This window comes from Rhinolophus sinicus, chromosome 10 (assembly GCF_057876585.1).
Source record: "Rhinolophus sinicus isolate RSI-liver-muscle chromosome 10, RSI-T2T, whole genome shotgun sequence".
Classification (NCBI taxonomy): domain Eukaryota; kingdom Metazoa; phylum Chordata; class Mammalia; order Chiroptera; family Rhinolophidae; genus Rhinolophus; species Rhinolophus sinicus.
The window spans coordinates 11,314,799-11,339,917 of NC_142510.1; the positions used below are offsets into that span (position 1 = coordinate 11,314,799).

At 43.4% G+C, this 25,119-nt stretch overlaps 1 protein-coding gene across 34 annotated transcripts in view; it reads right to left on the reverse strand.

The window, feature by feature from the left end:
• Positions 1-25,119, reverse strand: part of RBFOX1 (RNA binding fox-1 homolog 1) — a 2,003,336-nt gene that overhangs the window by 1,012,145 nt on the left and 966,072 nt on the right. The window contains exon 1 of one of the 34 annotated variants that reach the window (XM_074323055.2): positions 23,233-23,620. The exons of 31 other annotated variants lie outside the window; for them this stretch is intronic. In XM_074323055.2, coding sequence (XP_074179156.1) covers positions 23,233-23,277 — 45 coding nt within the window. In that variant the 5' untranslated portion in view covers positions 23,278-23,620. Of the gene's footprint in view, positions 1-22,870; positions 23,027-23,232; positions 23,621-25,119 lie in introns of those variants that run through there. 2 more of the 34 variants (XM_074323057.2, XM_074323065.2) reach the window with 2 other exon arrangements.

The following is a 25,119-nucleotide window of genomic DNA, read 5'->3' on the forward strand; positions in this document are numbered from 1 at the left end:
TCTACGAATCTAGGAGGCGAGCGCTGGGATATGAAATAACTGCAAATGCAAAGGTTTACCATGATCTTGGGGTATTTGAAGATGAGTAAGAGAGAGAGAGGCTTGAGCAGAGTGAAAAAGAAACAAACTACAAGGAAACGAGGACTCTGAAACAGGCAGAGATCAGACGGCATGGGACTTTATATATGCATTGTTTTTCTAACCATAATGGGACACCATTGGAGAATTTTAAGTCGGTAATTAACTGAATTGACTTACAGGTTTTTATAAAGATTTTTCTTGTTATGGTAAAAAAAAAAAGAAAGAAAGAAAAAAGAAAAAAACAAACAAAAAAACAAACCAATAAAAACCAACATGGCACATTCACCATTTTTGAGACTGTAGGTCAGTACTATCGTGTATATTTACATTGTTACGAAACAGACCTCCAGCGCTTTTTCATCCTGCAACACTAAGACTCCATCAATAAAAACTTCCATTTCCCTCCTCCCCCAGCCTCCAGTAACCACCATTCTACTTTTTATTTGTATGACTTTGACTGTTCTTGATTACTCCTATAAGAGGATTCACACAGTTTGTGTCTTTTTGTGCCTGGCTTATTTCCCTTGGCATAATGTCCGCGAGGGTCCTCTATGTTCTAGCATGGGACAGGATGTCCTTCCTTCTTAAGGCTAATATTCCATTGTATTATACGTGTAGGCCACATTGTGTTTATCCATCCATCCAGGGGTGGGCACTTGGGTGGCTACCTCTTGGCCCCTATGCATAGTGCTGCTATGAGCCACGGGTATGTAACAGATTTGCCTTTTGTACAACTTGGGCTATTATGTGGATAATGGATTGGAGGGGAGCGGCAAACTTAGATCCCGGGGGATCCGGGAGGGAAGCTGTTGCAGGAATAAAGGTGGGTAACAAGGGGTCTTGGACTAAGGTCAGGCACGGAAACACTGAGAAGTGTTCAGAGGACGTACCTGAGAGGTGGGGTCTGAATGGCATATTGATGGTTGAATGGGTGGCTGACAGCAGGGAAGACCGCAAGCCTGAGACGTAGGAAACAGGGAGCTCAGTGCCTGGCACATAGTAATCCTTCCATAAAGATTAGCCACGCTCATTAGTAGTGCCCTTATCCTAATCGTCACTTACTATTCTTTAGACTGGCAAATGCAACATGAGAGGCAAGGCTAGACTGGGTTATACGCCCAAAGATGCCACAACATTATAAACAGTCTCCACTGGGCCCTGACCCATCTTTGTTAACAAAGACGAAATCTAGGTCCATTCCTCAGCCTTCTTTCCAATTACTTCCAACAACGGAAGCCTCTCCTTGAGTCCCCCCAACTATGTCCTATCCCTACCCATATTGCCGTCCCCCAGTTTCTCATACTTGCCAGGCCTTCCCTGCAGCTATTGAGACCTGAAGACCTGACTTCCTTCTAGCGTCCTGCCCTTCTCTGCCAGCTACTTTCCTACCACTCCCTCCCTCCATTTTCTGTCCCCTCCCAGGTGGCCCTCCCTTATCTCTTCCACCTCAAGGGACCTGTGTGCATTGCCCACCCTATGCCTGGAAGTGCCAACACCAGTGCCACCACCTTCCCACGTCATCGTTAACTCTTCATCACGCCTTCCACTGTCAGCTCAACAACCAATTTCCGGGAGAGCATGTTTTGACCTATTTTTTAAGTGGGTTTCCTTTGCTAAGAGCTTTCCTAGAGTCATGTACCTTTTCTTTAGGACACTTATTTCAGATGATAATTATAGGGTTTTTTTTTGTGTGTGTGAGATTATTTGATTCCCCCCCCAAAAAAAAACTCCTCTCCTAAGCCCACTCAACTGTATGCTCTAGGTAATGGGGCCCCTGTCAGTTTTTGCCCACCATTTAACACCAGCACCAACACAGCACCCCAACACTTAGTAGGACCTTGACACATTTGAAATAAACGAGTTACCAGAAGCATCATCTCCCAGACATTCTCTTATATTACTCTGTGTCTGTGATTTTCTCATTCACTAAAGTACACATATTGCTGAATTTTCAGTCGCTACCACACAGTACAGCGCTTTTCCTTTGAGTGTTTCACGAAAGCCTGTTCTTTCTGTTGATTTAAATGGGTAGAATTCTTGAGGACTGAACCACTGCCATATTTATTTTGCATCATGTCTCTTCCTCTTGCACTTCTTTCCAAACATATGCCAACACACCGCAATCTCTGCCTCATGGTGCCAGGCACAGGGCAAGGCAGAGTAAGCACATGTCTGGAAATTGTACTGGGGGGTAGCGAATAAGCTTTTCCATTCCAATTTTATCTGGGATTTTACAACTTCACATTTCTCCTGGATGTAACGGCAGCATTTCATTTCCAAATATTTCCCTGTGTGTTAAATAAAAGAACCTTCAGAAAGCCACTTTTACTAATCATTAATTTGGGTATTTTTAGATTCTTTTTATAAACAGAACTCAATTGAGTTATGACATGTCAGAGTGAGACTAAGTGTCTATGAACCTTACATTTCTGCTATTGACTGTGACACAGCAAAGGTGACAACTATATAAAAGTGACTGACGACAACTTAAAGCGATACTTGACGTCCATCCACTGAGCAAGAAACTGCGTAAGTCGGGCAGAATCTGCAAGTCGGGCAAAGAGAAAAACAATTTGAGTGGACTTTGTGTTTAAATAGAAGTGCAAATTTGTCACTCTGTATTCTACTTTTGTAGAATAAGGTTTGCAAGTATATGGTCAAGTGCACGTAGGAGGCATGATGAAAAAATATGGTAAATGTTTAAATAAAAAAATTCATTACAGTTAAAGACACATTGCTATTAATGCCCCTCAAAATACTCCCCCCCTCACTTTGAACACACGTATCCCATGATTCCTGCCACTTTCTGAAGCAGTTCTGGAAGTCCTCTTTCATGAGTGTCTAGTTGTGCTGTTGTAGCTGCCTCGATGTCCCGAATTGATTCAACACGTTTCCCTTTCATGGTCATTTTGACTTTGGGGAAGAGACAGAAGTCATGTGGTGCCAGATCTGGCGAATAGGGGAGATGAGGGTAACCTGTAATGTTTCTATTTGACAGAAATTGCTGTACCAGAAGCGACGTTATCATGATAGAGGATGATTTACTGCACACTTTAAAACACACCTTCTCTCAACCATACCTCACACCCGACTGATGGCACCAAATAAGTTGAAACTTGTCACACACTATTACTAAGGTTCGACGCTCCACTTCCCATATTGAAGATCCTGCCTTTCCATTGGATGGCACTCGGCAGCAGCATTCATTGTATTTTGTGATCACAATGGAAAGGGTCTGTGTCACACATCGTTTCTGGTACAGCAATTTCTGTCACATAAAAACAGTCCAGTGTGTCCTCATCCACCTTACTCACCAGATCTGCACCGTGCGACTCCTGGCTCTTCCCCATAGTCAAAATAACCATGGAAGGTAAACGTTTTGAATGGATTCAGGACATCGAGGCAGCCACGACAGCACAACTAAAGACACTCACAAAAGAGGACTTCCAGAACTGCTTCAGAAAGTGGCAAGAAGAATGGGATAAGTGCATTTGAAGCAAGGAAGATTAGAGGCAATGTGTCTTTTACTGTTTTATATATGTATCTGTGTGTGTGTGTGTGTGTGTGTGTGTGTATATATTTTTTTAACTTACACATTCACCGTAGTTTTTGATCACACCTCATACATGGCTTTTCAGAAAACCAAGATGGCAGTGGGAGAGTTTATCCACGTGAGCTCTCACAGTTACCCGTGTACCTACTAATCTGAGACGCCTAATGAAAGTCAGTGCATCTGGAAGGTACATAGGCGGATCTCAGGGTGAGTTCCACCTGTCTGTTACTTTAAGCCCTCTGCGCTTTTATTGCTCTCTGCACTTTTATTGAGTGCCTTTTAGTTTCTCCTTCACTAAAAAGGTACCACGCAGCAGTTCTGACTCCCCCACTACTCCCATAACCTGTGCATCCAGGAGCCAATGGGAGCACACACCGGTGGCCACAGAATTAGAAAAGCAAACGTATGTGTTTCCCAAATGATCTCTGAAACAAACTAGCTGATGTGTAAGGACAGGGGAATGTGAAGCTGAACCTGATGCTCCGGCATTCTTGATCCAAAGCAAATAAGTTCCCAGCAGGAGGTCTGGGAGGAAGCTGGGAATCAGACACGCCTGTCAGAACACGGCTGGTGCTGGCTCTACCACACAGGTGTGCAGAACTCCCTGGAGACATGTGGGCCTTTATCTGGGGGATGCTTTTTGTCACCAGAGGCATATGACTACCTTACCTCTGAAGAAAAGCTCTATTAGCAGCATTGCTTAAACTTTGAAAGAGAAGGAGGCTGTGTATGTATAAGCAAAGAGAAGTCTGCTCTTATGAAAGGAGAGACTGCAGTCTTGGACTCAGCAGTCAAGGGCAATTTTAGGAGGAAGAGTGAACTTAAGCAAAGCCCCTCTCACAGGGTATCATTCCCTTCCGTGTATGGCTTGCCTCCAAGATGGCTGGGGTGGGTTGCAAACGTATCCCATCCCTGTTTGCACACCTTTCCAAGGTGAGTTTGCAGTTTCTTTCATTGCTGTCCGTCTATCCCTTGACGCTGAGATTAGCTGTATGACTCGCTTTGGCCAGCTAGATATTAGCAAATATAATGCCAAAAGAGGCTGGAAAATGCTCGTGAGTTAGGGATTCTACTCTCACTGCACTTGAAACTCTGAGACCCGTGCTATCCTGCTCACTAAGCCCAAGCTAGCTCGTGGAGGAGGTCACACAGAGGAAAATTAAAGCACCTTAGAAAATCACCAGCCATGTGAGTAAAACCATTCTAGACAACCCAGTGGCAGGAGTAAGCCCAGGTGAAAGCAGCAGGAAAAAAAGAAAAACAAACAAAATAAAATGCCCAGCTGAGGCTAGTTCATGCTGCTACCACAGAGAAATATGACCTAATGCATGATTTTTGTTTTAAGCCATGAGATGTTGGAATTGTTTGTTACACAGCAAAAGCTAACTGTTATAAGGATATAAATATTATGAATCTCTGGGATTCTATAGTCTCTTTTATCAAATTTAGTCTAGAGAAGTAGCAAAGAGATGAAGACTGTCCATAAATAACTATAGAGATTTGGGGGCTGTGCTTAATATTCATTTTTAATACTTGTCTTATTAGAAAAGTAATGCATGCACATGGGCAAAAAGTCCACGAGTGCCAAACAGCATTCCATGAATTATCAGTCTCCTCCTAACCTGAAGCCTCTCCTGAACAGTAACTATTATCCGTTCCTTGTCTCTCTTTCTAGAACACATCCAGGCATCCCTATCCATCCATCTTCATACACAAATATGGTCATATAACATACACTGCTCTATAGCTTTCTCCTGTTCCATTTGTCTACATTAACATTTACATGGAAGGTAGGCTGATATTTATTATCTTTCCATAGTTTCACATTTAGAGCTACATCTCATCCTTTAAGTGACTGCTTAACATTAAGGTATACAAGTTGCAACATGAGATTGTAATAAAATAGACAGAACCCCAGGTAGTATCTGGATACTACCTAGAACCAGCAAGGACTGAACAAAATACCAAGAAAGAAGAGCCTCAGGTCCGTGCCCAAAGAGGAAGCTGATATAGGTGGCCCTTCAGGAACAGTCCTTACCCTAGAGAAGGTGAGCTCTGTGTGGGAGTCAGGCAATAGTGGCAAAAAATTTCAAGGAAGTGAGATAGGTAAAAATGGAAATGGCCACACACACGGGCTTGCCAGCACAGCTCATCCACCATCAGTGCACTTTCTCTCTCCCCTTCTCACCCTCACTCATAATAATTAATGTGTGTTAAGCATCTCCTATGTGTCAGGTACTATGCTAAGTTCTTACATGCACAATCTCATGTAGCCCTCAAAATAGTCCTCTAAGATGGGTTCTACTGCCATCCCATTTTACAGATGAGAAAAACTGAGACTTAGGGAGATTAAATAACTTGTTCAAGGTCTTTAGAAGTGGAGCCAAGGCCTTCTCTTTGTACCACGGCCGCGGGAGCCTCTCCTTAGCCTTCTCCTAGAACTTCACGGGGCTAAGATAAACTTTGAAGGAGGCATAGCAGGTGAAACACGGATTTTGATGGCAACTTCCCCTGGGGCCACAACTATTATAAGTGATATGGGTCCCTCTAGATGGATCTGCTCAACTTCCTATGGACTAACAACATCTAACGGAACCACAAGATCTTTCTATAGCCTCCCACTGCCTCAGGCCAATGCTTGAAGGACAGCTGAGGTCACCTGAAAGCTCCAATTAGGTAATATTCTGTTGAGGAAAGAATAGCCCAACCCATTCCCAGGAAACTAGAGAACCAGTTTCATCCCTACCAGCCCTCCGTCAGACCCCCAACGTCAAGGACCCAGCTTGCCTTGGCAAGAACACGTCTGTCTTATTCACCACTACTTCTGCACCTACCAGGATCTCTGTCAACTATTCAGTGAATCAGTGAATCAGTGAACCCAGAACAGAAGGCAAGTCCTAGGAAGGGAGTGAAAATCAAGAGGTGTTTCTTCCCAGTGTCAACAAAGAGCCTCAAGGAAGAATCACTCATTTTCAGAAGATTAAAAAAGCATGTGAAGGGGGGCACCTGGCCCCAGTACAGTACCAATCAGTGCCTGTAAAGTGAAGGTAGGTCTTAGAATAAAGACCACACACTGACAAACGGGGTTCTTGTCTATAAGAACTTTTAACTAGCAAGACGCACAGACCCACGTCCGAATGGCCTGTACACTTTGTCAAGCTGGATGGAGGGTCCAGGGTCAGACTAAAGGCCAGAGAATAAGACCAAGGGCCACTTGGTTTTAGCACCCACCGTGCCTGAGTGGCTCTGATCAGAAGGGACCCTACCAGGGAGGGAAGAAAGAAAAGACAGGGGCACGGTGGGAGCAGCTCCACCCACACCAAGGCACAGGAGGCCCCCGGGTGAATAAAACCATTTCCCAAGGGCTGAGATAAAAGAGCACGATGGTTCCAGACCAAAACAACTGTACAACATGATGACTTATCTGCTGCACACCTATCAAAGTTGGTTTCATAATCTTTGGAAGGGAGGAGGATGGCAACATCTTTACATGGGGTCAAGACAGGATCAGATGTTGACGCCAGTCTTGAAATCTTCCAAGACCCTCTCGTCTCGTGTTCAATGCCTCCTCTCTGTGATCCTGCAGTCTCTGCACTTACGCCCCCTGCACTGGCACAGCTTCTCCCCTTGGTGCTTTTCTGTGGTTAGTCTCTTAGAAAGAAGGAACTGTATTGCATCCATGAGCACATGGAACCCACATGGTAGGCGCTAAATTATATTTCGGATGAGGCTGACCTGTGCAGACATTCTCACCCATTGCTAAGTACTGGGTATCCGATCACAATTTGGACTTGTTGGTGTTACTGTTGACTTGACAATATCATATAACAATAACATTCATTGCATAACCTCTAGGGAAAGGCTCGCGCTCTCTCTCTCTCTCTCTCTCTCTCTCTCTCTATCTCTCTCTCTCTCTCTCTCTCTGCCTGTGTGCAACAGAGGAGAATGTGTACACACTGAGCAGTGGCAGGTTGAAAGCAGATGGTCATCTTACTGGACGTTTCATTAAGTTCCTAGGTGTTTTGCCAATTAAGAAATGGATGGAAGACCCTGTCTTTACAGTCTCAGCGTGACGATTAGATCTTTAAGAAGAGTTGGCATGACTCAACAGGTTCTAGAAAACGTGCCAGAACGCAGACTTTCAAGAAAGGCCCTCTTCCCTTGTTTCAACCACTGGGAATTATATCATCCACAAATATTTCACAAAAGAAGGAATGAAACACGGTGCTGCTTCAAGGGTGGGGGTGTTCCCATAATAGACATCCTGAGAAAGGCTGAAACCCCTCCAAGTGGCAGCAGATGGTCGTCAGAGAAAGCCCTTATCCAAGCAGAGCTTGTCCAATGCACTCATGCTTGCGGCATTTTTTTACCCGCCTCCTTTGTAATCTAAGCAGGTGACAACTTCATTCAGTTGTTAGCAACGAGAGGGGATCGATTCCCTGTGAATGTCCTAATGACCAGAGACTGGGACACAAACCATAAATGGAGACTTTCGGATTCCAAGTGAAATTATACTTTGCCCTGCGAGACGGCACAATAAATCAGGGCCAAAAGCAGCCAGCATAGGACTCTGGGGCCACTGAAGTGACGTTGACACATTACAATAATGAGAACTTGAAATACCTCATGCCCTATTGATTTTTAGGCTGAATCATTCCCACTGCAGAAGATTACAAGACTCTGTCTTGGAATCATGGCTCACATGGGAGATGCTGATGAAAAATACACCCAATCCAATCAACGTGAAAAGCTTTACTTGTACTTATTACAAATCTAATACTATTGTCGCTAGTCTGTGTGAGAGGCATTTAACCTACAATGGAGGGGGGGAAAAAACACCTTTTTTTTCCTTTTAATTAAAATTGTTCATACCTTTTTTTCACACATGGCTCTTGCTTTGCCCGTACAGTCAAAAGCACCCCAAAGAAACCAGGCACAATGGCTCAATTAGTGCACAAAGGGCAATTTCCTTATGCTTTTCTAATTCCAGGGTAGCTTTCAAGTTCCCTGCATGACCATATCATTTTGAAGAATGGAAAATCATGTCCTAACAACCAACTTATTTCCTAGTCAATAGGAAAAGATGCATTCCACCAGCATCAAGCCTCTACAGTAAACAAAGAATGCCTTACTGATCTTTCCTTTTTCCCTGAAAATTGCTCCATAGAGCTCAATAAACACAGTTGTGGGAGGCCAACTGGTGACATAAGTTAATTACTAACCTGTCACACAATCAGAGAATGGTAATAATTTATTTTCACTGTTGCATTAACCATAAGTCGCTTTCTGCCAATGGGGTGTGCTGGGGGAGAAGGTGCTAGAACATCGCTGCTTGCTATGTACCCTACAAAGGGTTGTGTCAATATTTTAGTTGGGAGATCAGATATAAACTGTGCCACTGCTTTTACTGCATGTTATTCTGGCTGTAATTCAGAAAGTAATTACCCTCATATCTTGGCTTTTGAAAGGGGCCGAGCAGGTAGGAATAAACAGTCTTTCCTCCATAGCACTCTGAAAATATTATCTAATTATTACGAATGCAATTATTACATAGCTTTACCAGGATTTAACACATAATAAACATCCTGGCATAATCCATTAGTAGCATACATTCTTGGAAAACGTTTATTGATGTCCTAATAGGGGCCAGGCATTATGCTAGGAATGAATTAATTACATATTATTCACCTGTTCTCTGACTTCATAACCTATCATTACAATCTAACTGGTGAGATGAGCAGCTGCAGGCAAAACCGATGTGTCTAAAACGGCCTGAGTAGAGACAAATCCTCACATCCTCTGAGGCGGTGGACTGAAATAAATGAGTGGCATTTAGAAGCCAACTGGTCTTGCTTTTTCTTCCCCCATAGGTCCTGATGGTTTGTCCTCTACTAACTTGATCTGTTGATGGTTTACTCTTCCTGAAAATATATATTTCTGTTTATAAAACTCCCTCAATGCTACTATTTCATGAATGTTACCGACCTCAAGGGTAGCTAGCTGGAAACGGTCATCAGTGGACATGGCTACAGTTGAGATCTAGGTTCTTCCATGTGTGGTTAATTCATTTATGGATAAGAATGAAAGCAAGGTGATGGGTGTAAGGCCTTTATCACCCTCGTGGTGATAAACAGTTCAAAAATTGGGATAACGGAGGTCCCTGGGATCGGGCCACACGCCCTTACTCTGCGGCAGCACGCCAAATTGCTGCTCTTACGTCTTCACATCCACTACTTTCGGCAAGCCTCCTTCTGGGGTTCGAGAAATCTCTGATCCCTTTATTTACAGAGCTGAAAAAAAGTAGCTGAGAACTAAAGAGCTTGTAATGTCGGTTTGTAAAGGACTCCAGGCTCGCTGCCACCTTTCAACAGTCTGCCCACTTTTCACCCACCTGTCCCAACGAATGTCGCCCCGACAAGACCTGGCCTGGCACGCACTGGATAAGCGTCTGGTTTTCTAGCATCAGTGATACAACAGTCGTCACACATGCTCTTTACAGACTTACTCTGCCTGTGCTCAGACCCAGTGTCTACTGAGGACGAGCTGTGTGATTGGGGGTAAATTATGGACCCAAACAGCTCCCTCATCTATAAAATGAAGACCAGGGCTGCTCCTGCCACAGAAGATGCCGGGGAGGGTTAAATAAGCCAATCCACATCCAGCACTTCCCACTGTGCTTCTCAGACACGGTACCCCATGCATTTTAGCTGTGATGTTTTCCCCTAAAACCATCAGGCTGAGAGGGCTTTGCTGTAATTTTCTGAGCTCAGTTCAGCAAGGGCCAATGTGACATGGCGACAGTTTTAGGGAACTGTGACTCGGCTGACATGTTCCCGCGGACAGCCAAAATGGAGTCCCCTCTGATTGTTTCTGTATGAGCAAGTCTACAGCATGGCTACGAAAAGTCAGGCACCGAGAAGCAGTTCTAGCTGCTTAGAAACACACACCGGCTCTTCCAGCAACACGTATGCCTGACACGCAGCAGTCTCCCAATTCTCTTGTTTCCACGAACGGTGAAATGTCCCATGAAGCACGGGAACAGAGAACAGATGAAATCAAGTTCCAAAACTTAGATAACACCACTATTGCCTTTCAACCTGGTCTCTGCCACACTTACGTCGACAATCTGCTCGATATTTATAGGGCAGAACTCAAAGAGCACATGTCGTTTATAAATGCGGATTTAGTCAAACCAACGCTGGAGACCCTGCCTCCCGAACCCCCCTGGCCATTCTGTACAACACACGGAGCAGCACATATCTTTCTTGTTAACATTTCATGGAATCTTTCCATAAACATACGCTTGTTCCTGTCATCAACATTTTGTCCTGTCACTGCAACAGATGGCTTTACACTGGAGCATATGAAAATATTAAATACTTTATAAGCCCGGTGGAAATATGCAATGCCTTTGGAGGAATGAGGCACTCCGTGATTAATATAAAGCGGCCCTGTAGGATTCTGTTAGAAAACAGGTACCTTTAAATTGTGTTGTGAGCAGAAGTGGTCACCATCAATTCTGCATCTTCCCTGAAGGTAGACAAATGACGAGGGGATCGGCTTGCCACGAGACAGATTTGGGCCACGCCGAGCGGCAGAACAGACTGCTATCGAGAGCTGTGAAATATTGCAGTGCGTAACCAAGGGAGGGTTGTGAAATCTACTTCTCGGAGATCTAAAAGCCAGAAGAAGCCTCCATCTGGCTGAGATGGTCAAATCAAGCAAGCTTAATGACAGAGCAATGGGTTCGGGAACTGACTATTCTGTGCCCACAATGCCGTTTAGTATTTCTTCTCAGATCGCATTGATGGATGGTTATCCAACCACGTGAGTGCTGCCATCTCAGCCAAGGAAGAGGGTGTGACCCAGAGATCGGGGAATTTGGTGCGGCTCCCTGAATAGTGGTCAAAACGAGGGGTTCTCAAGCCAGACTGCCCCCAACTGGGTCACCTCGTCAAGTGACATAAGCACGTTGTGCCTGAGTCTGCATCTGTTGCTGAGGATGACAAGAGAGTGCACCTCAGAAGGCTGTCGGGAGGACAAATGAGTCAGCATACACAACAGGCTTGGAACACAGTCTGGCATATGCTGGTTGCTACAGAAATGCTGGGCGTCCTCTAGAGTTAGCACTATGTTTATGTAGAAATAAACATTAGGATGTGGGCAAGATTTTCTATTTTTCCTTTTATTGGTTTGTGTGCAACTGGCATTGACTTCCAACGGGCAAAGCGTATTCATGTTTTCTAGTATGTGCGTTGAGTCAAAAATCGCCAAAGCCCACTTCTGGGCATTTGTCCCAGAGAAGAGAAATGCCTGCTCACGCAAAACTCTGTACACAAATGTTCACAGCAGCTTTGTTTGCGATGGCCCCAAACAGCCCAGATATCTCTCAACAGGTGAATAGTGAAGCAAACCGTGGTACCTACCACCTACCATGGAATGTTACTGAGCGATAAAAAGGAAAACAAATGATTGTTGTATGTAATAATTAGGTAAAGCGCCAGGGTATTATAACACGGCAATGCCAAAAATCTAAATACTGCGTGATTCCACTCTTACGCCGTGTTTGAAATGGCCAGGATTTTAGAAATGGAGGACAGATTAGTGGTAGACAGAGGTTGGGGATGGGGGTAGGTGTTGGAAAGACAAGGTAGCTGTGGTTATGAAACAGATCCTTGTGAGGCAAAGGATCGCATCTGATCTGTGGTGGTCAATTCATGAACCTACAGGTGAGTAAAGTTATGTAGAACGAAATCCACACATACAAGTGAGTGCTAGTCAATCTGGGGAGATCTGTATAAGGTCGGGGGGTACCCCAGATGTGATGCGACACTGTTTGCAAATTATTACAACTGGGGAAACCTGGGTCACGTGAACTAGGGATCTCTCTGTATTCTTTCTTATGGCTGCAGGTCACTCTACAGTCACCTCAGCGGCAAAAATTTCTATCAAACCATTTCCAAAGGCTGCATGGTGAAGACAACACTTTCAATCCAGTGGACTGACCACCAACCTGCTCCCTGTATTTTTCCAGCATGAAGCAAACACTGCTCATTAAGACCCCACCCCAAATCTCTGTAGGTGCCTTGTGAAACTATCTCCTGAGTACAAACAATATTTTTCCTATGTGATGACGCTTAGGTTACTCTGATTAGTTCTAGGTTTTGGAGGTTCACCTGGTATGTTGAAAGGAACTGAAATCTGCCGAGGAAGGTGCACAGGTGTCTGAAGCAATCTGCACAGCGCCTGCCTTTCTCTGAAGTGTTTTATTATTCTGAGCCGGGCCCACTGAATCTCCCAAGGTATGAAGTTCAGTTCGAGATAAAAATATTTTATCTGCCTTTACAGCAAATTGAAAGGCTATATAAAGGGTTTTGTTATTGCAGTGTTTTCATAAATATATAGTACACATCCTTCACTGTGGGAGAGGCTGCCCGAAATACAATTTTCCTGCACAGCCATTCATGTGGCTTGCACAGGAAGATGAAATGACCCAGAGATGAATAAAAAAATAATAGTATACAACTTTTAGCAGCCCACCGTGGCTGACAGACACACGCAGCTGACAGGAAAAGGATCATGATTTTGCAGTAGCTCCGATGAATGACAAGTGTCTGCAGCGTCCAGAAGATGTTGGGTTCCTCTGTGGCCAAACCATTACAGTGAACACTTAGCTTCACCGTTTTCAGAAATTGCCAACAGCCAGCCATGCCATTTCCGAGTGCGTACCGACCCCATGCCTCAGCCAGAACATAATTTCAAATCAAGCCACTCTGAGGTTTCTTTACGTCCTTTGAAGTCCCTCTGAAGCACATTTTCAAAGCAATTTGGATCGCCGATGTCTACCAGACAGATCTGTGTCGATAGCCAAGCTGACCTATCTGAGCTCGGGGAGGGGCTGATCACAGGTTGTTTGAAAAACGGAAGCTCTTTTTCTTTTTCTTTTTTTTTTTTTAACAAAGTATTGTTTTTTTAATTATCTAAGCGCATGTGTGTTGAAAATCAAAAGGAACAGAGGTATAATCTTATCTAACAGCTTCACTGAGCTATAATTGAGATACAAAATAACTGGACATGTTAAATAGCTATAATTGATATACAAAATAACTGGACACGTTGAGTAAAATTTGATTAGTTTGGATACACGTATCCACCCGTGATAGCATCACTACAATCAAGGTAATGAGCACATCCATCACCTTAAAAGTTTCCTTGTGTCCCTTTGTGTGTGTGTGTGTGTGTGTGTGTGTGTGTGTGGAACACTAAACATGAACTCTACCCTCTGAACAATTCTGAAGTGCACAAAACCACCACGTTAACTGCACGCATTAGCCTTCCCAGACGTACGGCAGGCGTCACGAGCTTATGCCTCTTGCACAATCTTAAAAGTCAAACTTTCTGTTTCGCCTTGTTCTTTTCCTAATCACAGTCCACAGGAACCACAACGGTACATGCCTTTCACCGGCCCTCCGTTGTCTTCACAGCGCTGCCATGTATAGGAAACATCCACGTGCATACGTCTGTTTTATAACAAAGTGTCCCGGACCCCGTTCTGAAGTGTGGACTCTTCTGCAACACTCAGGCATCGTTCCAAGGCCACGCAGACCCACCTTGCTCCTGGAATCCAGACCCTACTGTCGGGCAGTGCGTTTGGTCCAGGTTTTCCTCCCACTGTACGCTATGCTGCACTTGACCAAGATGCATCCTTGCAACCTTGAGCAATTGCAGAAATCCTAGAGACGTGAACGCTGGGGTCAAGGGATATGGCAGTTTTTTCCAAAATTTCTGCACTGTCTTCCACAAGAGAATGTACCAAGTCACACTCTCTCCAACAAAGTGTACAAAATGTCTAACAAATCACATATATTGTTTTTTAATATGATATGTGAAATATTTATATGTACAGATCAAGCTTTCATGGGCATACAAATATATACATACACACACATACACATACATGTATATATGAATATATTTTCATACACTGGCTGGTATTTACATTTATTTTTCTGAAAACTATGTTCATACGCTGGCCATTTTCCATCTGTATCATTAGTCAGTCTATCTATCCATCCATCTACCCATTCACCCATTCACCCATCCGTCCGTCCGTCCATCCAGCCGTCCATCCATCCATCCACCCATCCATCCGTCCATCCACCCACCCACCCACATACTCAGCCAAGGTGATGAGAAGGTTAACCCCAATAATCACAGGGACCTCCTAGGACTAAACAAATCTGATCTATGCGCACGTCAGATTCACTTTTCACCCATGTTGGAACAAAGATTCTTATGATTTTGAGTCAAAAAGAGGAGGGACATGAAGTCATCCAGTTTCAAATTTCATTACTAGTCCTTCTACTCACTAGCTGTTGGTAACTCTAGAATAATCATCTCAAGTCTCAGTCTCCCTCCATGAAAAATGGGTATCATAGCAATACCCACCCCATAGAGTTCAATAACCCATATCCAGATGTTAGAACATTGTATGGCTCATTGCAAATCACTAGACAGTACCAGAAATAATGATAATAACGCATAATTCTATATATTGAGCAACTACCAAGTGCATTACAAGAAAACTCGATTTCTTTTATCAGCAGCAGCAGTTGAAGCTTGAACCACTTAGACCATTGATGTAACCTCTACATTTTCAGTTCCCTGGGCACATTTTATAAGAAGGATTCAGCAGAAATACATTTTCCCCTTGTTGGATGCACTCTTTTTAATGGCTCACAAAGTTTATCACTGGTTGTCATTATTTTTAAAAGCAGACTCACATTAAATGGAGAAACATGTTAGATACCAACTCCACTGGCTATGGAATTAAAAGGACTATTTTAAATCCACTTTCCTATTCTTTTTTTTTCTTTTAGCCAATTAAGCTATATATATATATATATATATATATATATATAATATAATATATATATTATATTACAATTCTTCTTAGTAAAGGGATGGGTGGGTTTGTACTTTCAAGAGAAACGGAAACATTTCTTGAAGATAAAATATTGGCAAAGAAGAGGCTGATATATATATATTAGCACTAGAGACTAATAGACAACACCTACAAAACCTGATCGGATAGTCTTAGCTCTGTGAGTTTATTCCCATTTATTTATCACTGAACAACCAATTCTGGTTTAATTTTAAACCATTTCCTGAACCAACACTTAGATGGAATAGGCCAATTCAATGAACTGTATTAAAAAAAAAAAAGTGACGATAATGGATCCAACATCAGTCTTTTGACAGTTCTGAAATGGGATTCACTCCTTGCTTTCTTTGTGTAAATATGAGTTCATCAAGCCTGAAATATACAGGAAGAACCGTAATGATTTCCACTTGCAGCTTAGTTCCCAGACTGTCCCAAGGTTGAGGGAGGGTGGCTTACGAGCTCCTCTCTGTCTGTGGCCTTGCTGGACAGCCAGACCAACGGTGTTCATGGGTGGGGGTGAGGTCACCCTTCCCTGTCATAACAAAAATCTGTGCCTTACCAGTCCTTTCTGCGGCTCTGAATTTTTGAGCTTTTTTGTGGAGCAATGCACAAGGGTCTATGTACCAACACTTATGTAACGTAAAGTTTGCGTCAGGAGGCAGAGGAGGCAGCTGGCATGGGACTGACCGTCTATCAGATCGGTTGTCCAGACTTCAGTGTCTTCTTCCTCCAATATTTTGTCTTCAAGATATAAAATGTTTCCCTGTAAAGTACAAACCTATCCTTCCCCTACTAAGAAGAACTGTAATATAACTTTTTCCATCCATTCATTCATTCATTCATTCAACTAAAACGTATTGAGGGTCTCTACTCCCATCTTGGTTGTTTGAACAAGCCATGTATGCATGTTTAGTAGCAGACTTGCGAGATCTTTTCTTCCTCTAACACAGAATAAAGAGTGTCACACTGGCACTTCTAGTTAAAAATCGGCTCAAATTGTTTTTCTCTTCAGAGGTTATACTACAAGCTGGAAATTCGACAGAGGATGAGATAGGTGTGGTCATTCCCCCGGTGTAAATAAAGGGAAAATAAACAGAGTGGTTTCAGCGAGATCAAGTGGGTCATCAATATACCCGCACCCACCATGTCCCGCTTGGTACGGACCACACCCGGCTCCCTAGAAAATTCTAGAAGTGCCAGTAAACCAGAGCTAAGTTTCCTGATGACCTCTTAGGTGATCCAGTTGAATTCTCTCTCTAGTTTTCCAATACCCCAATTAAGTAGGGAATAAAACAAAGGTCATTCACTCTGTGGATTATGTCCTTCTGAATATTACCATGTTTCCCCGAAAATAAGACCAAACCGGAAAATAAGCCCTAGAATGATTTTTCAGGATGACATCCCCTGAACGTAAACCCTAATGCGTCTTTTGGAGCAAAAATTAATATAAGACCCAGTCTTATTTTCAGAGAAACATGGTATGTTTCCTGTTGGTGGTTTCTGTTGTGGGAGGAGGCCATGTAAAGAGATTTCACAAGTCCTGACCCTGGTTCAGTGCATATTTAGAAGTAGGTAAATAGTGTAAAATAAAACTGTGGGCATTATCATTAAAAAAAACAACAAAAAACACACACACACAAAAATGTAGTTTTCTTGATGAAACGATGAAACTAAAAATGTCTTTTGTTTCAAAACTCAAGTGAAGATGTTACCTACACAATTATGCACCTGTGCATTTTAGAAACTCAATTTATTAAAGATGATGGCACGGTGGTTAGTAGCACAGGCTTTGGAGTTTAAATCCCAGCTGTACCACTTAGAGGCTGTGTGACCTTGGGAAAATTACTCAACTTCTCTGGGCCATGGCTCTCTCCTTTGTAAAAAGTAGATAACAGCAACATCAACACCTTGCACTTGCGTTAAGGAATAAACTAATCAATATTTTAAAGCATATACAACCGTGTTTGGCACATATCAAACATTACTTAAGTGTTTATTAAATAAGCAAATAAACCAATGTGTCAAACCCTTAAAAATACAGAGAAAATAGTGGTGTTTGAAGGCTGACAGGGGAAGAAGGAAGGTTCAGAGAATGACTGCTGGATGACTCATTTGAGTGACGTTGCATTCCTCTTCTACGGACATCAGTACTACAGAAAGTTTTGTTTTCCAGCACTTGTCAGAGGTAACCCTGAGTAAATCAAGCAGAAGCAGGTACTGAAATCACAATGACCCATGCCATATTTATAAGGAAAGACGCCAAAGTAGGCAGCCGTAAAATGTTAAGTCCGATGGTAAGAAAAGATGGGCCTGCTAATTTTGTAGCACGATTCTATTCATAGTATCCAATCGGAGATTTTAAACGTTTTAATAACCAAAATTCACAAACCTTATCCATTGTCTTGAAAAATCAGAGTATGTAGATATTAGAGCACCACCGATGTCGTGTAGGCAGCATTTCTCAACCTCAGAACCACGGGCGGTATAGGCTGAACAATTCTTTGTTGTTTGGGGGGAGAGAGCGTCCTGTGCACCCTACAACGCTAAGCAGCATCCCAGGTCTCCATCCAATAGATGCCAGGAGCACCTCCTGCCCAAATGTTACAACCAAAATGTCTCCAATATGTTGCCAAATGTTGCCCGTGGAGAGGAAGGGAGTGAGAAAACTGCTCATGGTTAAGAACCACTGGCTCAGGGCATCTGTGAAGTCCCAATTTTGTGTATCTTTCTAAATTCAGAGGAGTTCATTTCAGTGGTATCTTGGTATACTGAAATCTGAAAGACCTGGCGCTTAATTGCTTATCCTGATTACAAAAAGATCGCTTCCCTGTCTCTAAATTAGGCATAGCAATACCTACCTTGCAGAGTCGCAGTAAGGAACCAGAGAAAATATGGTGGAGGTCCCAGGCCAACACCTGACATCCAGAGGCTGCAAGTGCCCAGGGAGAAACTGGCATCACACTGTGACTTCCTGTTGATGTGTGATGCCTTCGCTATCTTCACCATCCTCATCATGACCATGAAAATGGAAGGCCTCTAGTTATACACGCAAATAACTATACTTGACACAACCGGTACTTGTATCTCATTAGCAAAGAAGCAACTGATTTCCCCATGAGTAGAAATTTCAATTAAACAACAAAGAAATATATCAGCAGTCGTGTAGCAAATGCAGACGCAGAATTATCATGAAGAAGAAAGGGAAGGAAAGGTTGGCAGCGGCCTTCCTAATATACGGTTCTTAAGGGGTCCTCTTTCCCAAGCAGACGTCCGGCATACAGGCCACCCTGACTCACGTGGGTATTGCTGGATTGACAGTGAAGGAGCCGGTACTGACCGAGGCCTGACTTTCTGATGGTCTGTGTGTGTATATGCTCTGTGCGATCAAGGTCCAGCAAAGCAGGCTAGAAAATGTACCACACTAACCAAAAACTGCAGGGAATTCAAAGCAGCTGGTCATGACTACTAATTTCTCTGTAAGTAAAAAAGGTCCATTTTAAAGAACAGTGAGCTTTGGCTCCCTAGGTAAACACGAACCCAGAATTTCAGACGTCAAGTCTCCAGAAGTAGAGGAAAAGTAACAGAGATGCCCACCATTGCATGAGAAATATATATATATATATCGTGCCATCCTGGGGACGTGGATACACTATTCCTGCTACAATTATATCATTGTTTGAAAAGTCTGCTCTGGCCTCCGTGACACCGGAACTAGCTGAAAGATTATTCACCACCAATTAATGCCAGGGAGCTAACAACTGCTCTTCTTGCTTTTCCTTTAAACCCAACTGAAATAATTTCATGAGAACTTGCAAATACAAAATTGCGTTAAGACCGTCCAATTAATCCCATTTACCTTCACTACATCAAAGTCTTCAGACTTCATAAGCAAATGTAAAATGGCGGCCTTCCAATACCCTATAGGTTATGCAAACACCTAACCAGAAAGAACACTTTGAAATTTTTATGGAGCAGGAAAAATTGGAAGTGTATTAATCTAGGCAGGGAAATTGGGCTTTTTGTCATTTTTAATTGCTTGAATTCATAACCTAGTTTTGCTGAATCAAAAACGAGTCGCTTCAAGCTGACACAAGGTGTTTCAGCTTTTTTGGGCACACACACAGGCACCCCACAACTTTTCATATAAACTTTACATCTATTAATCAAAACACACTCCGGAACACTGTTTGGGACATTATAGTTACTGAATAATTAAATGTAAAGGTTGCCAAGGCAAGTCCTGTGTGCTAAAAGCTGACTTTTACAGATTTCTTTCTTTTAGTGTCGTGCAAGCAGAGGGGGCATGGCATGCATACTAAATGGTCAGGACTGCTCTTTTGTCATATAGGATTTAGTGAAAACAAAGTAAAGTGCATCACTAAAAACTTCTTTACGTCCTTATTGGCTCCTGTTTTATGATTGCTCATAATACATGCAAATGCTCAACTCTGCATGAAAATAAAGGCCGAGACATGAAAGGACAAACATGCAGACCCACAAATGTGTACAAAGACCTGCTGTGTCACCTACGACATCCTGAAGTTTTCAGATCGACACCAACACTTTAAAGTGCAAAAAACTTTAAGGGCCCGTGCTGCTTCTCCTGATTTGCTTTCACGTTTGTTGGAAAATCAATACAAGATAAGGAATAACATTTCATCAAGGGACTGCCATTTTCATTCCTCCAGCATTACTTTCAAAGAATTTACTCCAACCCTCTCTGCAATAATTTGGATACTTTGTAAAGTTTTTGCCTGTGAAGTTTTGAAAAAGCTAAAATTGAAACATAAATGAAATTTAATAATGAGTTTTACTATTATTTCATAAATGTTGCCCCTCTTTTGAATCACATTCCATTCCTCTGGTACTGCAACTTTGTTCAAACACCTAATATAAAAATTGTAAATTTAGACAGAAAACAAGACCAAAATTGTCTTTCACTGGACACTGCAATAGTTATTTAGCTCGAGATTGACGCATCCAACAAGGTTGTCTGTAATCTAACAGAAAATGGTAAGGAGTATGTTCTCTGATTTTCATATAATATTCTCAAAATAGGACCATATATTCTCAAAATCTCACAACTATAAAGGAAGGTGATTGTTGTTAAAAGCCTTTACCTGAAATCTAATTCAAATTTTGTGTCATACATGTGGAGAGAGAAAAAAATTGGAAAAACAAAGGGGGGGGGAATAAACTATGTTTATGGTACTTAAATAAGCTGGCCTGTTAAGTCAAGGCTGATGGTTATATCTACTAAGTCCAAGAAAATACATATTAAAATGAATCCAGGGTCTAAAACTAAGACAGGTAATAGGGAAAATAGAAGTTTGAAGTACAAGGTTATAGAAGACACGCGTGAAAATATGCTGAGCCCAATAAAGTTACACCAGACATGGTGCCCTGTTGAAAAAAGCGATCCTTTGGTGGCAACAGAGAAAAGACCCAGCTTGTTTCATGTAGTAGAGGCATTCTCCAAGAGTCTGCTTGGTTAAAATGAAATGACAAGAAAAGTTTGAATATTCATTTTTCTATATGATTGGTGTACAGTGGATTGCCTGATTCTGATTAATTCTTGGACATGAGCAGAGAATACGAAAAAGGAAAAAGAAAGTCACGTTCTGATTATCCCTCAGGCTGCGAAACATTTGTTAAAATAAAAATGTAGTAAAAGATACCTGAAAAGCTTTCCGTGTTCCGGGTACAAGAATAAAGACAGACAGATGGACAGAAATACAGGTGGATGAGAGAGACAGGGGGTGGGAGAGAAGAAAGGAAGGGAGGGAGGGAAAGAAAGAGGGAGGGAGGGAAAAGAGAAAAGGCAGGCCAGCAAGAGAAGGTGAGAGGAAACCTTCACCGGTAGGTAATACTCCGTCCACTCCTCAGAGAAGCAGTTTTCTCTTCATAATCTGTGAGTATTCTCCTACAGAGCCACCATTGGCAGGTGTGGGGAGTGTGAGTGGGCAGAGAAGAGTTGAAAAACCCTGCTTCTTGTACGAAAATCATGGATGCTGCCTTTGTGACCTATGAACGCCGGTGGTAAACAGCTGTCACCGATTGACTTTAGTTTACTTACTTGAAGAACAACCCTCTTCAAACTTAAACGCAGTGAACCGCAAAGGCAAGTTACGTAGCCCGTGTCACAAGCACACTTATACTCACGCCTTCCAGATTATTAAAGATACATGTTGGTAAAAAATAGGCAACACACGGAAAAAGATTTCAGTCTTAAACCAAACAATTTACTACCCAGCTACCCAGAGAAAGGATTACACAATCATTTTTGACCGCCTCCATGATAAACCGCATTCATTTCTGTGGGACCAATTTAAACCATGTAAACAATGAGTAAATTATGAGACATCGAAAGATACTCAGAAAGTGACTCTGTTTTTAGCCAATCATTTAATAAGCATTTTACTAAGATGATCTTGCCAACAAAACTTTCGGATTCAGAATTCCCCTGGAGACCCTGTTAAGTGGGTGGGGGGAGCACAGAGAGCCCTTGCCAACAGAAACAAGTAAACCAACCAGTTTCACTCTAATCTGAAAATAATGGCTAGAGGAACAGGCTGCGATTGAATGAGTCGTCGACTCTGATCCTCCCAGGCTGATACATGTCGGATTCAACACTTTGCATATTTTTAAAATGCTTGCCAGTTAAGTCCACCGCTTTGGAAGGCAAAGCACATTTCCCCCAGTTGATCTCTTAAAAAGGGCACCTCTTGTTTCATTTAATAAAACGGCCCCAGAGCCTATTTCTCAAGTCAAAGCATTTGCAATACTGTCCATTTCATCTCTCTTCCCTGGGAACCAGGAGAAGCAGAGGAGAGAGTATGCCAGCGCAACTAGCATGGTAGATATGTTTACACACACAAACACACACACACACACATTCAGTGCACATGCCCGCACACGCACACGCACGGCCCCTCGGAACGTGAGCCCGGCAACTTTGCAAATGCACGGTCCACCTGGCCAGTGGTTGCATCAACCTCGCGTTGAAAGCACCGCGCAGCTCTTGCAAAGCCCTTGCGAGCGAGCCTATTGGGACTTCCACGCCGTTTCTTATAAACGCTTATTCCTCTCTGGAAATAAAGTTAAGCGGGTCCAATGAGCATGGGCAACGAAGTTCCCCCACGAACTTCTAGTAGGTAAAGAAAATCGATTCATCCCCGGGCTCCCCCGTCACTCCAGACGCCCCTCACCCTCCCCAGGAGGCCCGCGCCCCCGGTGCGCAGCGCGAACCTTGCGCCCAGCCTGCACGACGCTCCCGGGGTGGCCTTACATACCGCGGCTCATTCACGCGCTGCAAACGCAGCCGCAGCCTTGCATCGCGGCTCCGGTCTTCCAGTATTTCCGCAGCCAGGAGCCTATTCTAATCGGCAGTCCCGGAGGCGCACACGCCGCCACCCTCTCTGCGTGCACGTTGGACAGCGGCTGACGGCGGCTCCTCTGCCACAGGCAGCCCAAAATGTCAATTTGCACACTCCTCCCCTCTGTCGTCCGCCCCCGGTCGCCGTCCCTCTTCCACCCCCTCCCGCGAGTCAGTGGGCTTCAGGAAGCCTTTGCATCAGCTGCCAGCTCTCCATCCCTGCCTCTCCCTCTCCGCTCCTTCCCTGACAGCGTTTAGAGCCTTCTCCTCCCGTCTTACCTGAACGGCATCTCCCACGACTGCAATTAGCTGCCAAGATTTCATTGTCGCCTGCAAAAGTGCCTCCTGGTTCCTCCCGGGAGAACACGGGAGAAGTCCGAGGCAACAGCGCACGGCCCCCACGTGCTCGCAATGGAAATGACCAGTCCCGGGCCGTGCGCGCCGCGCCGCGCTCGCCCTGGCTGCTGGCAGCCTGACACCGTCGTCGCCAGCAGGTGCCGAATATGCGGAGCGCGCGAGCTAGGAGCAATCAGGCAATCAACGCGGGGTCACACACAAAGGGAGGCCACCGAGGTGCCAGGGACGCTAACGCGCGCCCAGCCCAGCCTCCCCGGCCGCCTTGGCCTCGCCGCCAAAAACACTCGCCAAATTGGACGCCCGATGCTTTTGCAAAGTCTTGAAGCCCTGGGAAGGCGGTGGAAGCCCAAGCTGCGTGGGTCCCGCCTCCACGCTCCCCGAAGCGCGTGCAAAGCACCGAGCTGGCAGCGGTACCTCACCGCACTCCCTCCCTCTCTCTCCTGCACGTGTCCCTTCTCTTGTTCTTTCAAGCATTAAATATGTACCACATGACAGAATAGGGCACCTTGCTCGGTCCTCTGAGTCCACACTTGACAACCAATTTTAACTCACGAGCAATGAAATGTCTAAAGGCAGGATATAAGCACTTCCAATTACTTACACTACTCCTGCATTATTCAAAATGTCCACGGGACAGTATTTACGACTTCCAATAATGCTACTTCCCACATAAATACTAGTAAAAGATGGAAACGCCATCGCGCCTGCCCTTCCCCCAACGCGGCTGACACGCTTGGCTCAGTGTTTCCTTGGAAAAGCGGTTGTACTTTTTCTAGTAAGTTACAGTGTGGTGATGGCCAATCTCCTGACACATTATGTACCAAACGAGAGTGTTGGAAAGTTTGAGCCTGCTTTGAGGAGGAAATTATCCACCGTGCCCTGTTGGACTTTAGTGATCACCTTTAAAATGTATTCTATTTACCTTCAAGGAACATGACATCCAAGTAAATTTCCCATTTTCACCCCAAAAAGCTCACAGAGATCTATGATTTTTTTCTTAAATAAGTGGAAGTGAGTTGCACAAGAGCTTAGCTATCCCGGGTCTAAATATGGCTTTGTAAAGAGTGAGCAATGGATTGGCTGGGGAAGTGAGTCTTTTGGATGTAAAAAAAAAATTAGGTTTTTTTTCTTTTTTCCTTACAGTCAGAACTGCAAACTACATGTACTAAGATGGCCTTCCTTTCTCAAGCACTTATCAATTGGATGGGAGGGATCTAAATATAGAAGAAAAATTCATATGTGTGTGCATATATATATATATATATATATATATATATATATATGTATATATCCTATATTTGATTAACAGTGAAATATTCATTGGCTTCCTGTGTCATCTTCTTGAATACTTTATTTTAGTTAAAGCCCTTGTGCACAACTGATTAGAATTTTATATATCAGTAAGCAAATTTTAAAATGCTAATAAATCTTTCAGATATTTACTTTCACATTTATTACAGCTCCACGTCGACAAGCAATATTTCCAGGGTTTTTTGGAACATGCCAAGTCCTTACATAACCATCATCCATCTCTGTCACACCAGTAACACAATGAGAAGAGTTTTATTTTTTTACCCCTTCTATGAATTAAGGGTGTTTTTAATATTGCATTAATGTAGTCATTCTTGTGGGGTTAAGAAGAGCTTATGTGTGTGTTTCCTCTGCCTGCTTTGCCTAGGCAGTGGCATTTAAAGGATGTTAAAATAACATTAGGTAAAATTTCCTTTCACAGTCATGATGCAGTGTCCTCCCTGATTATTTTAACAGTTAAGGTTTAATGTAACCATGTATCCTCTGGTCATGGTTTTC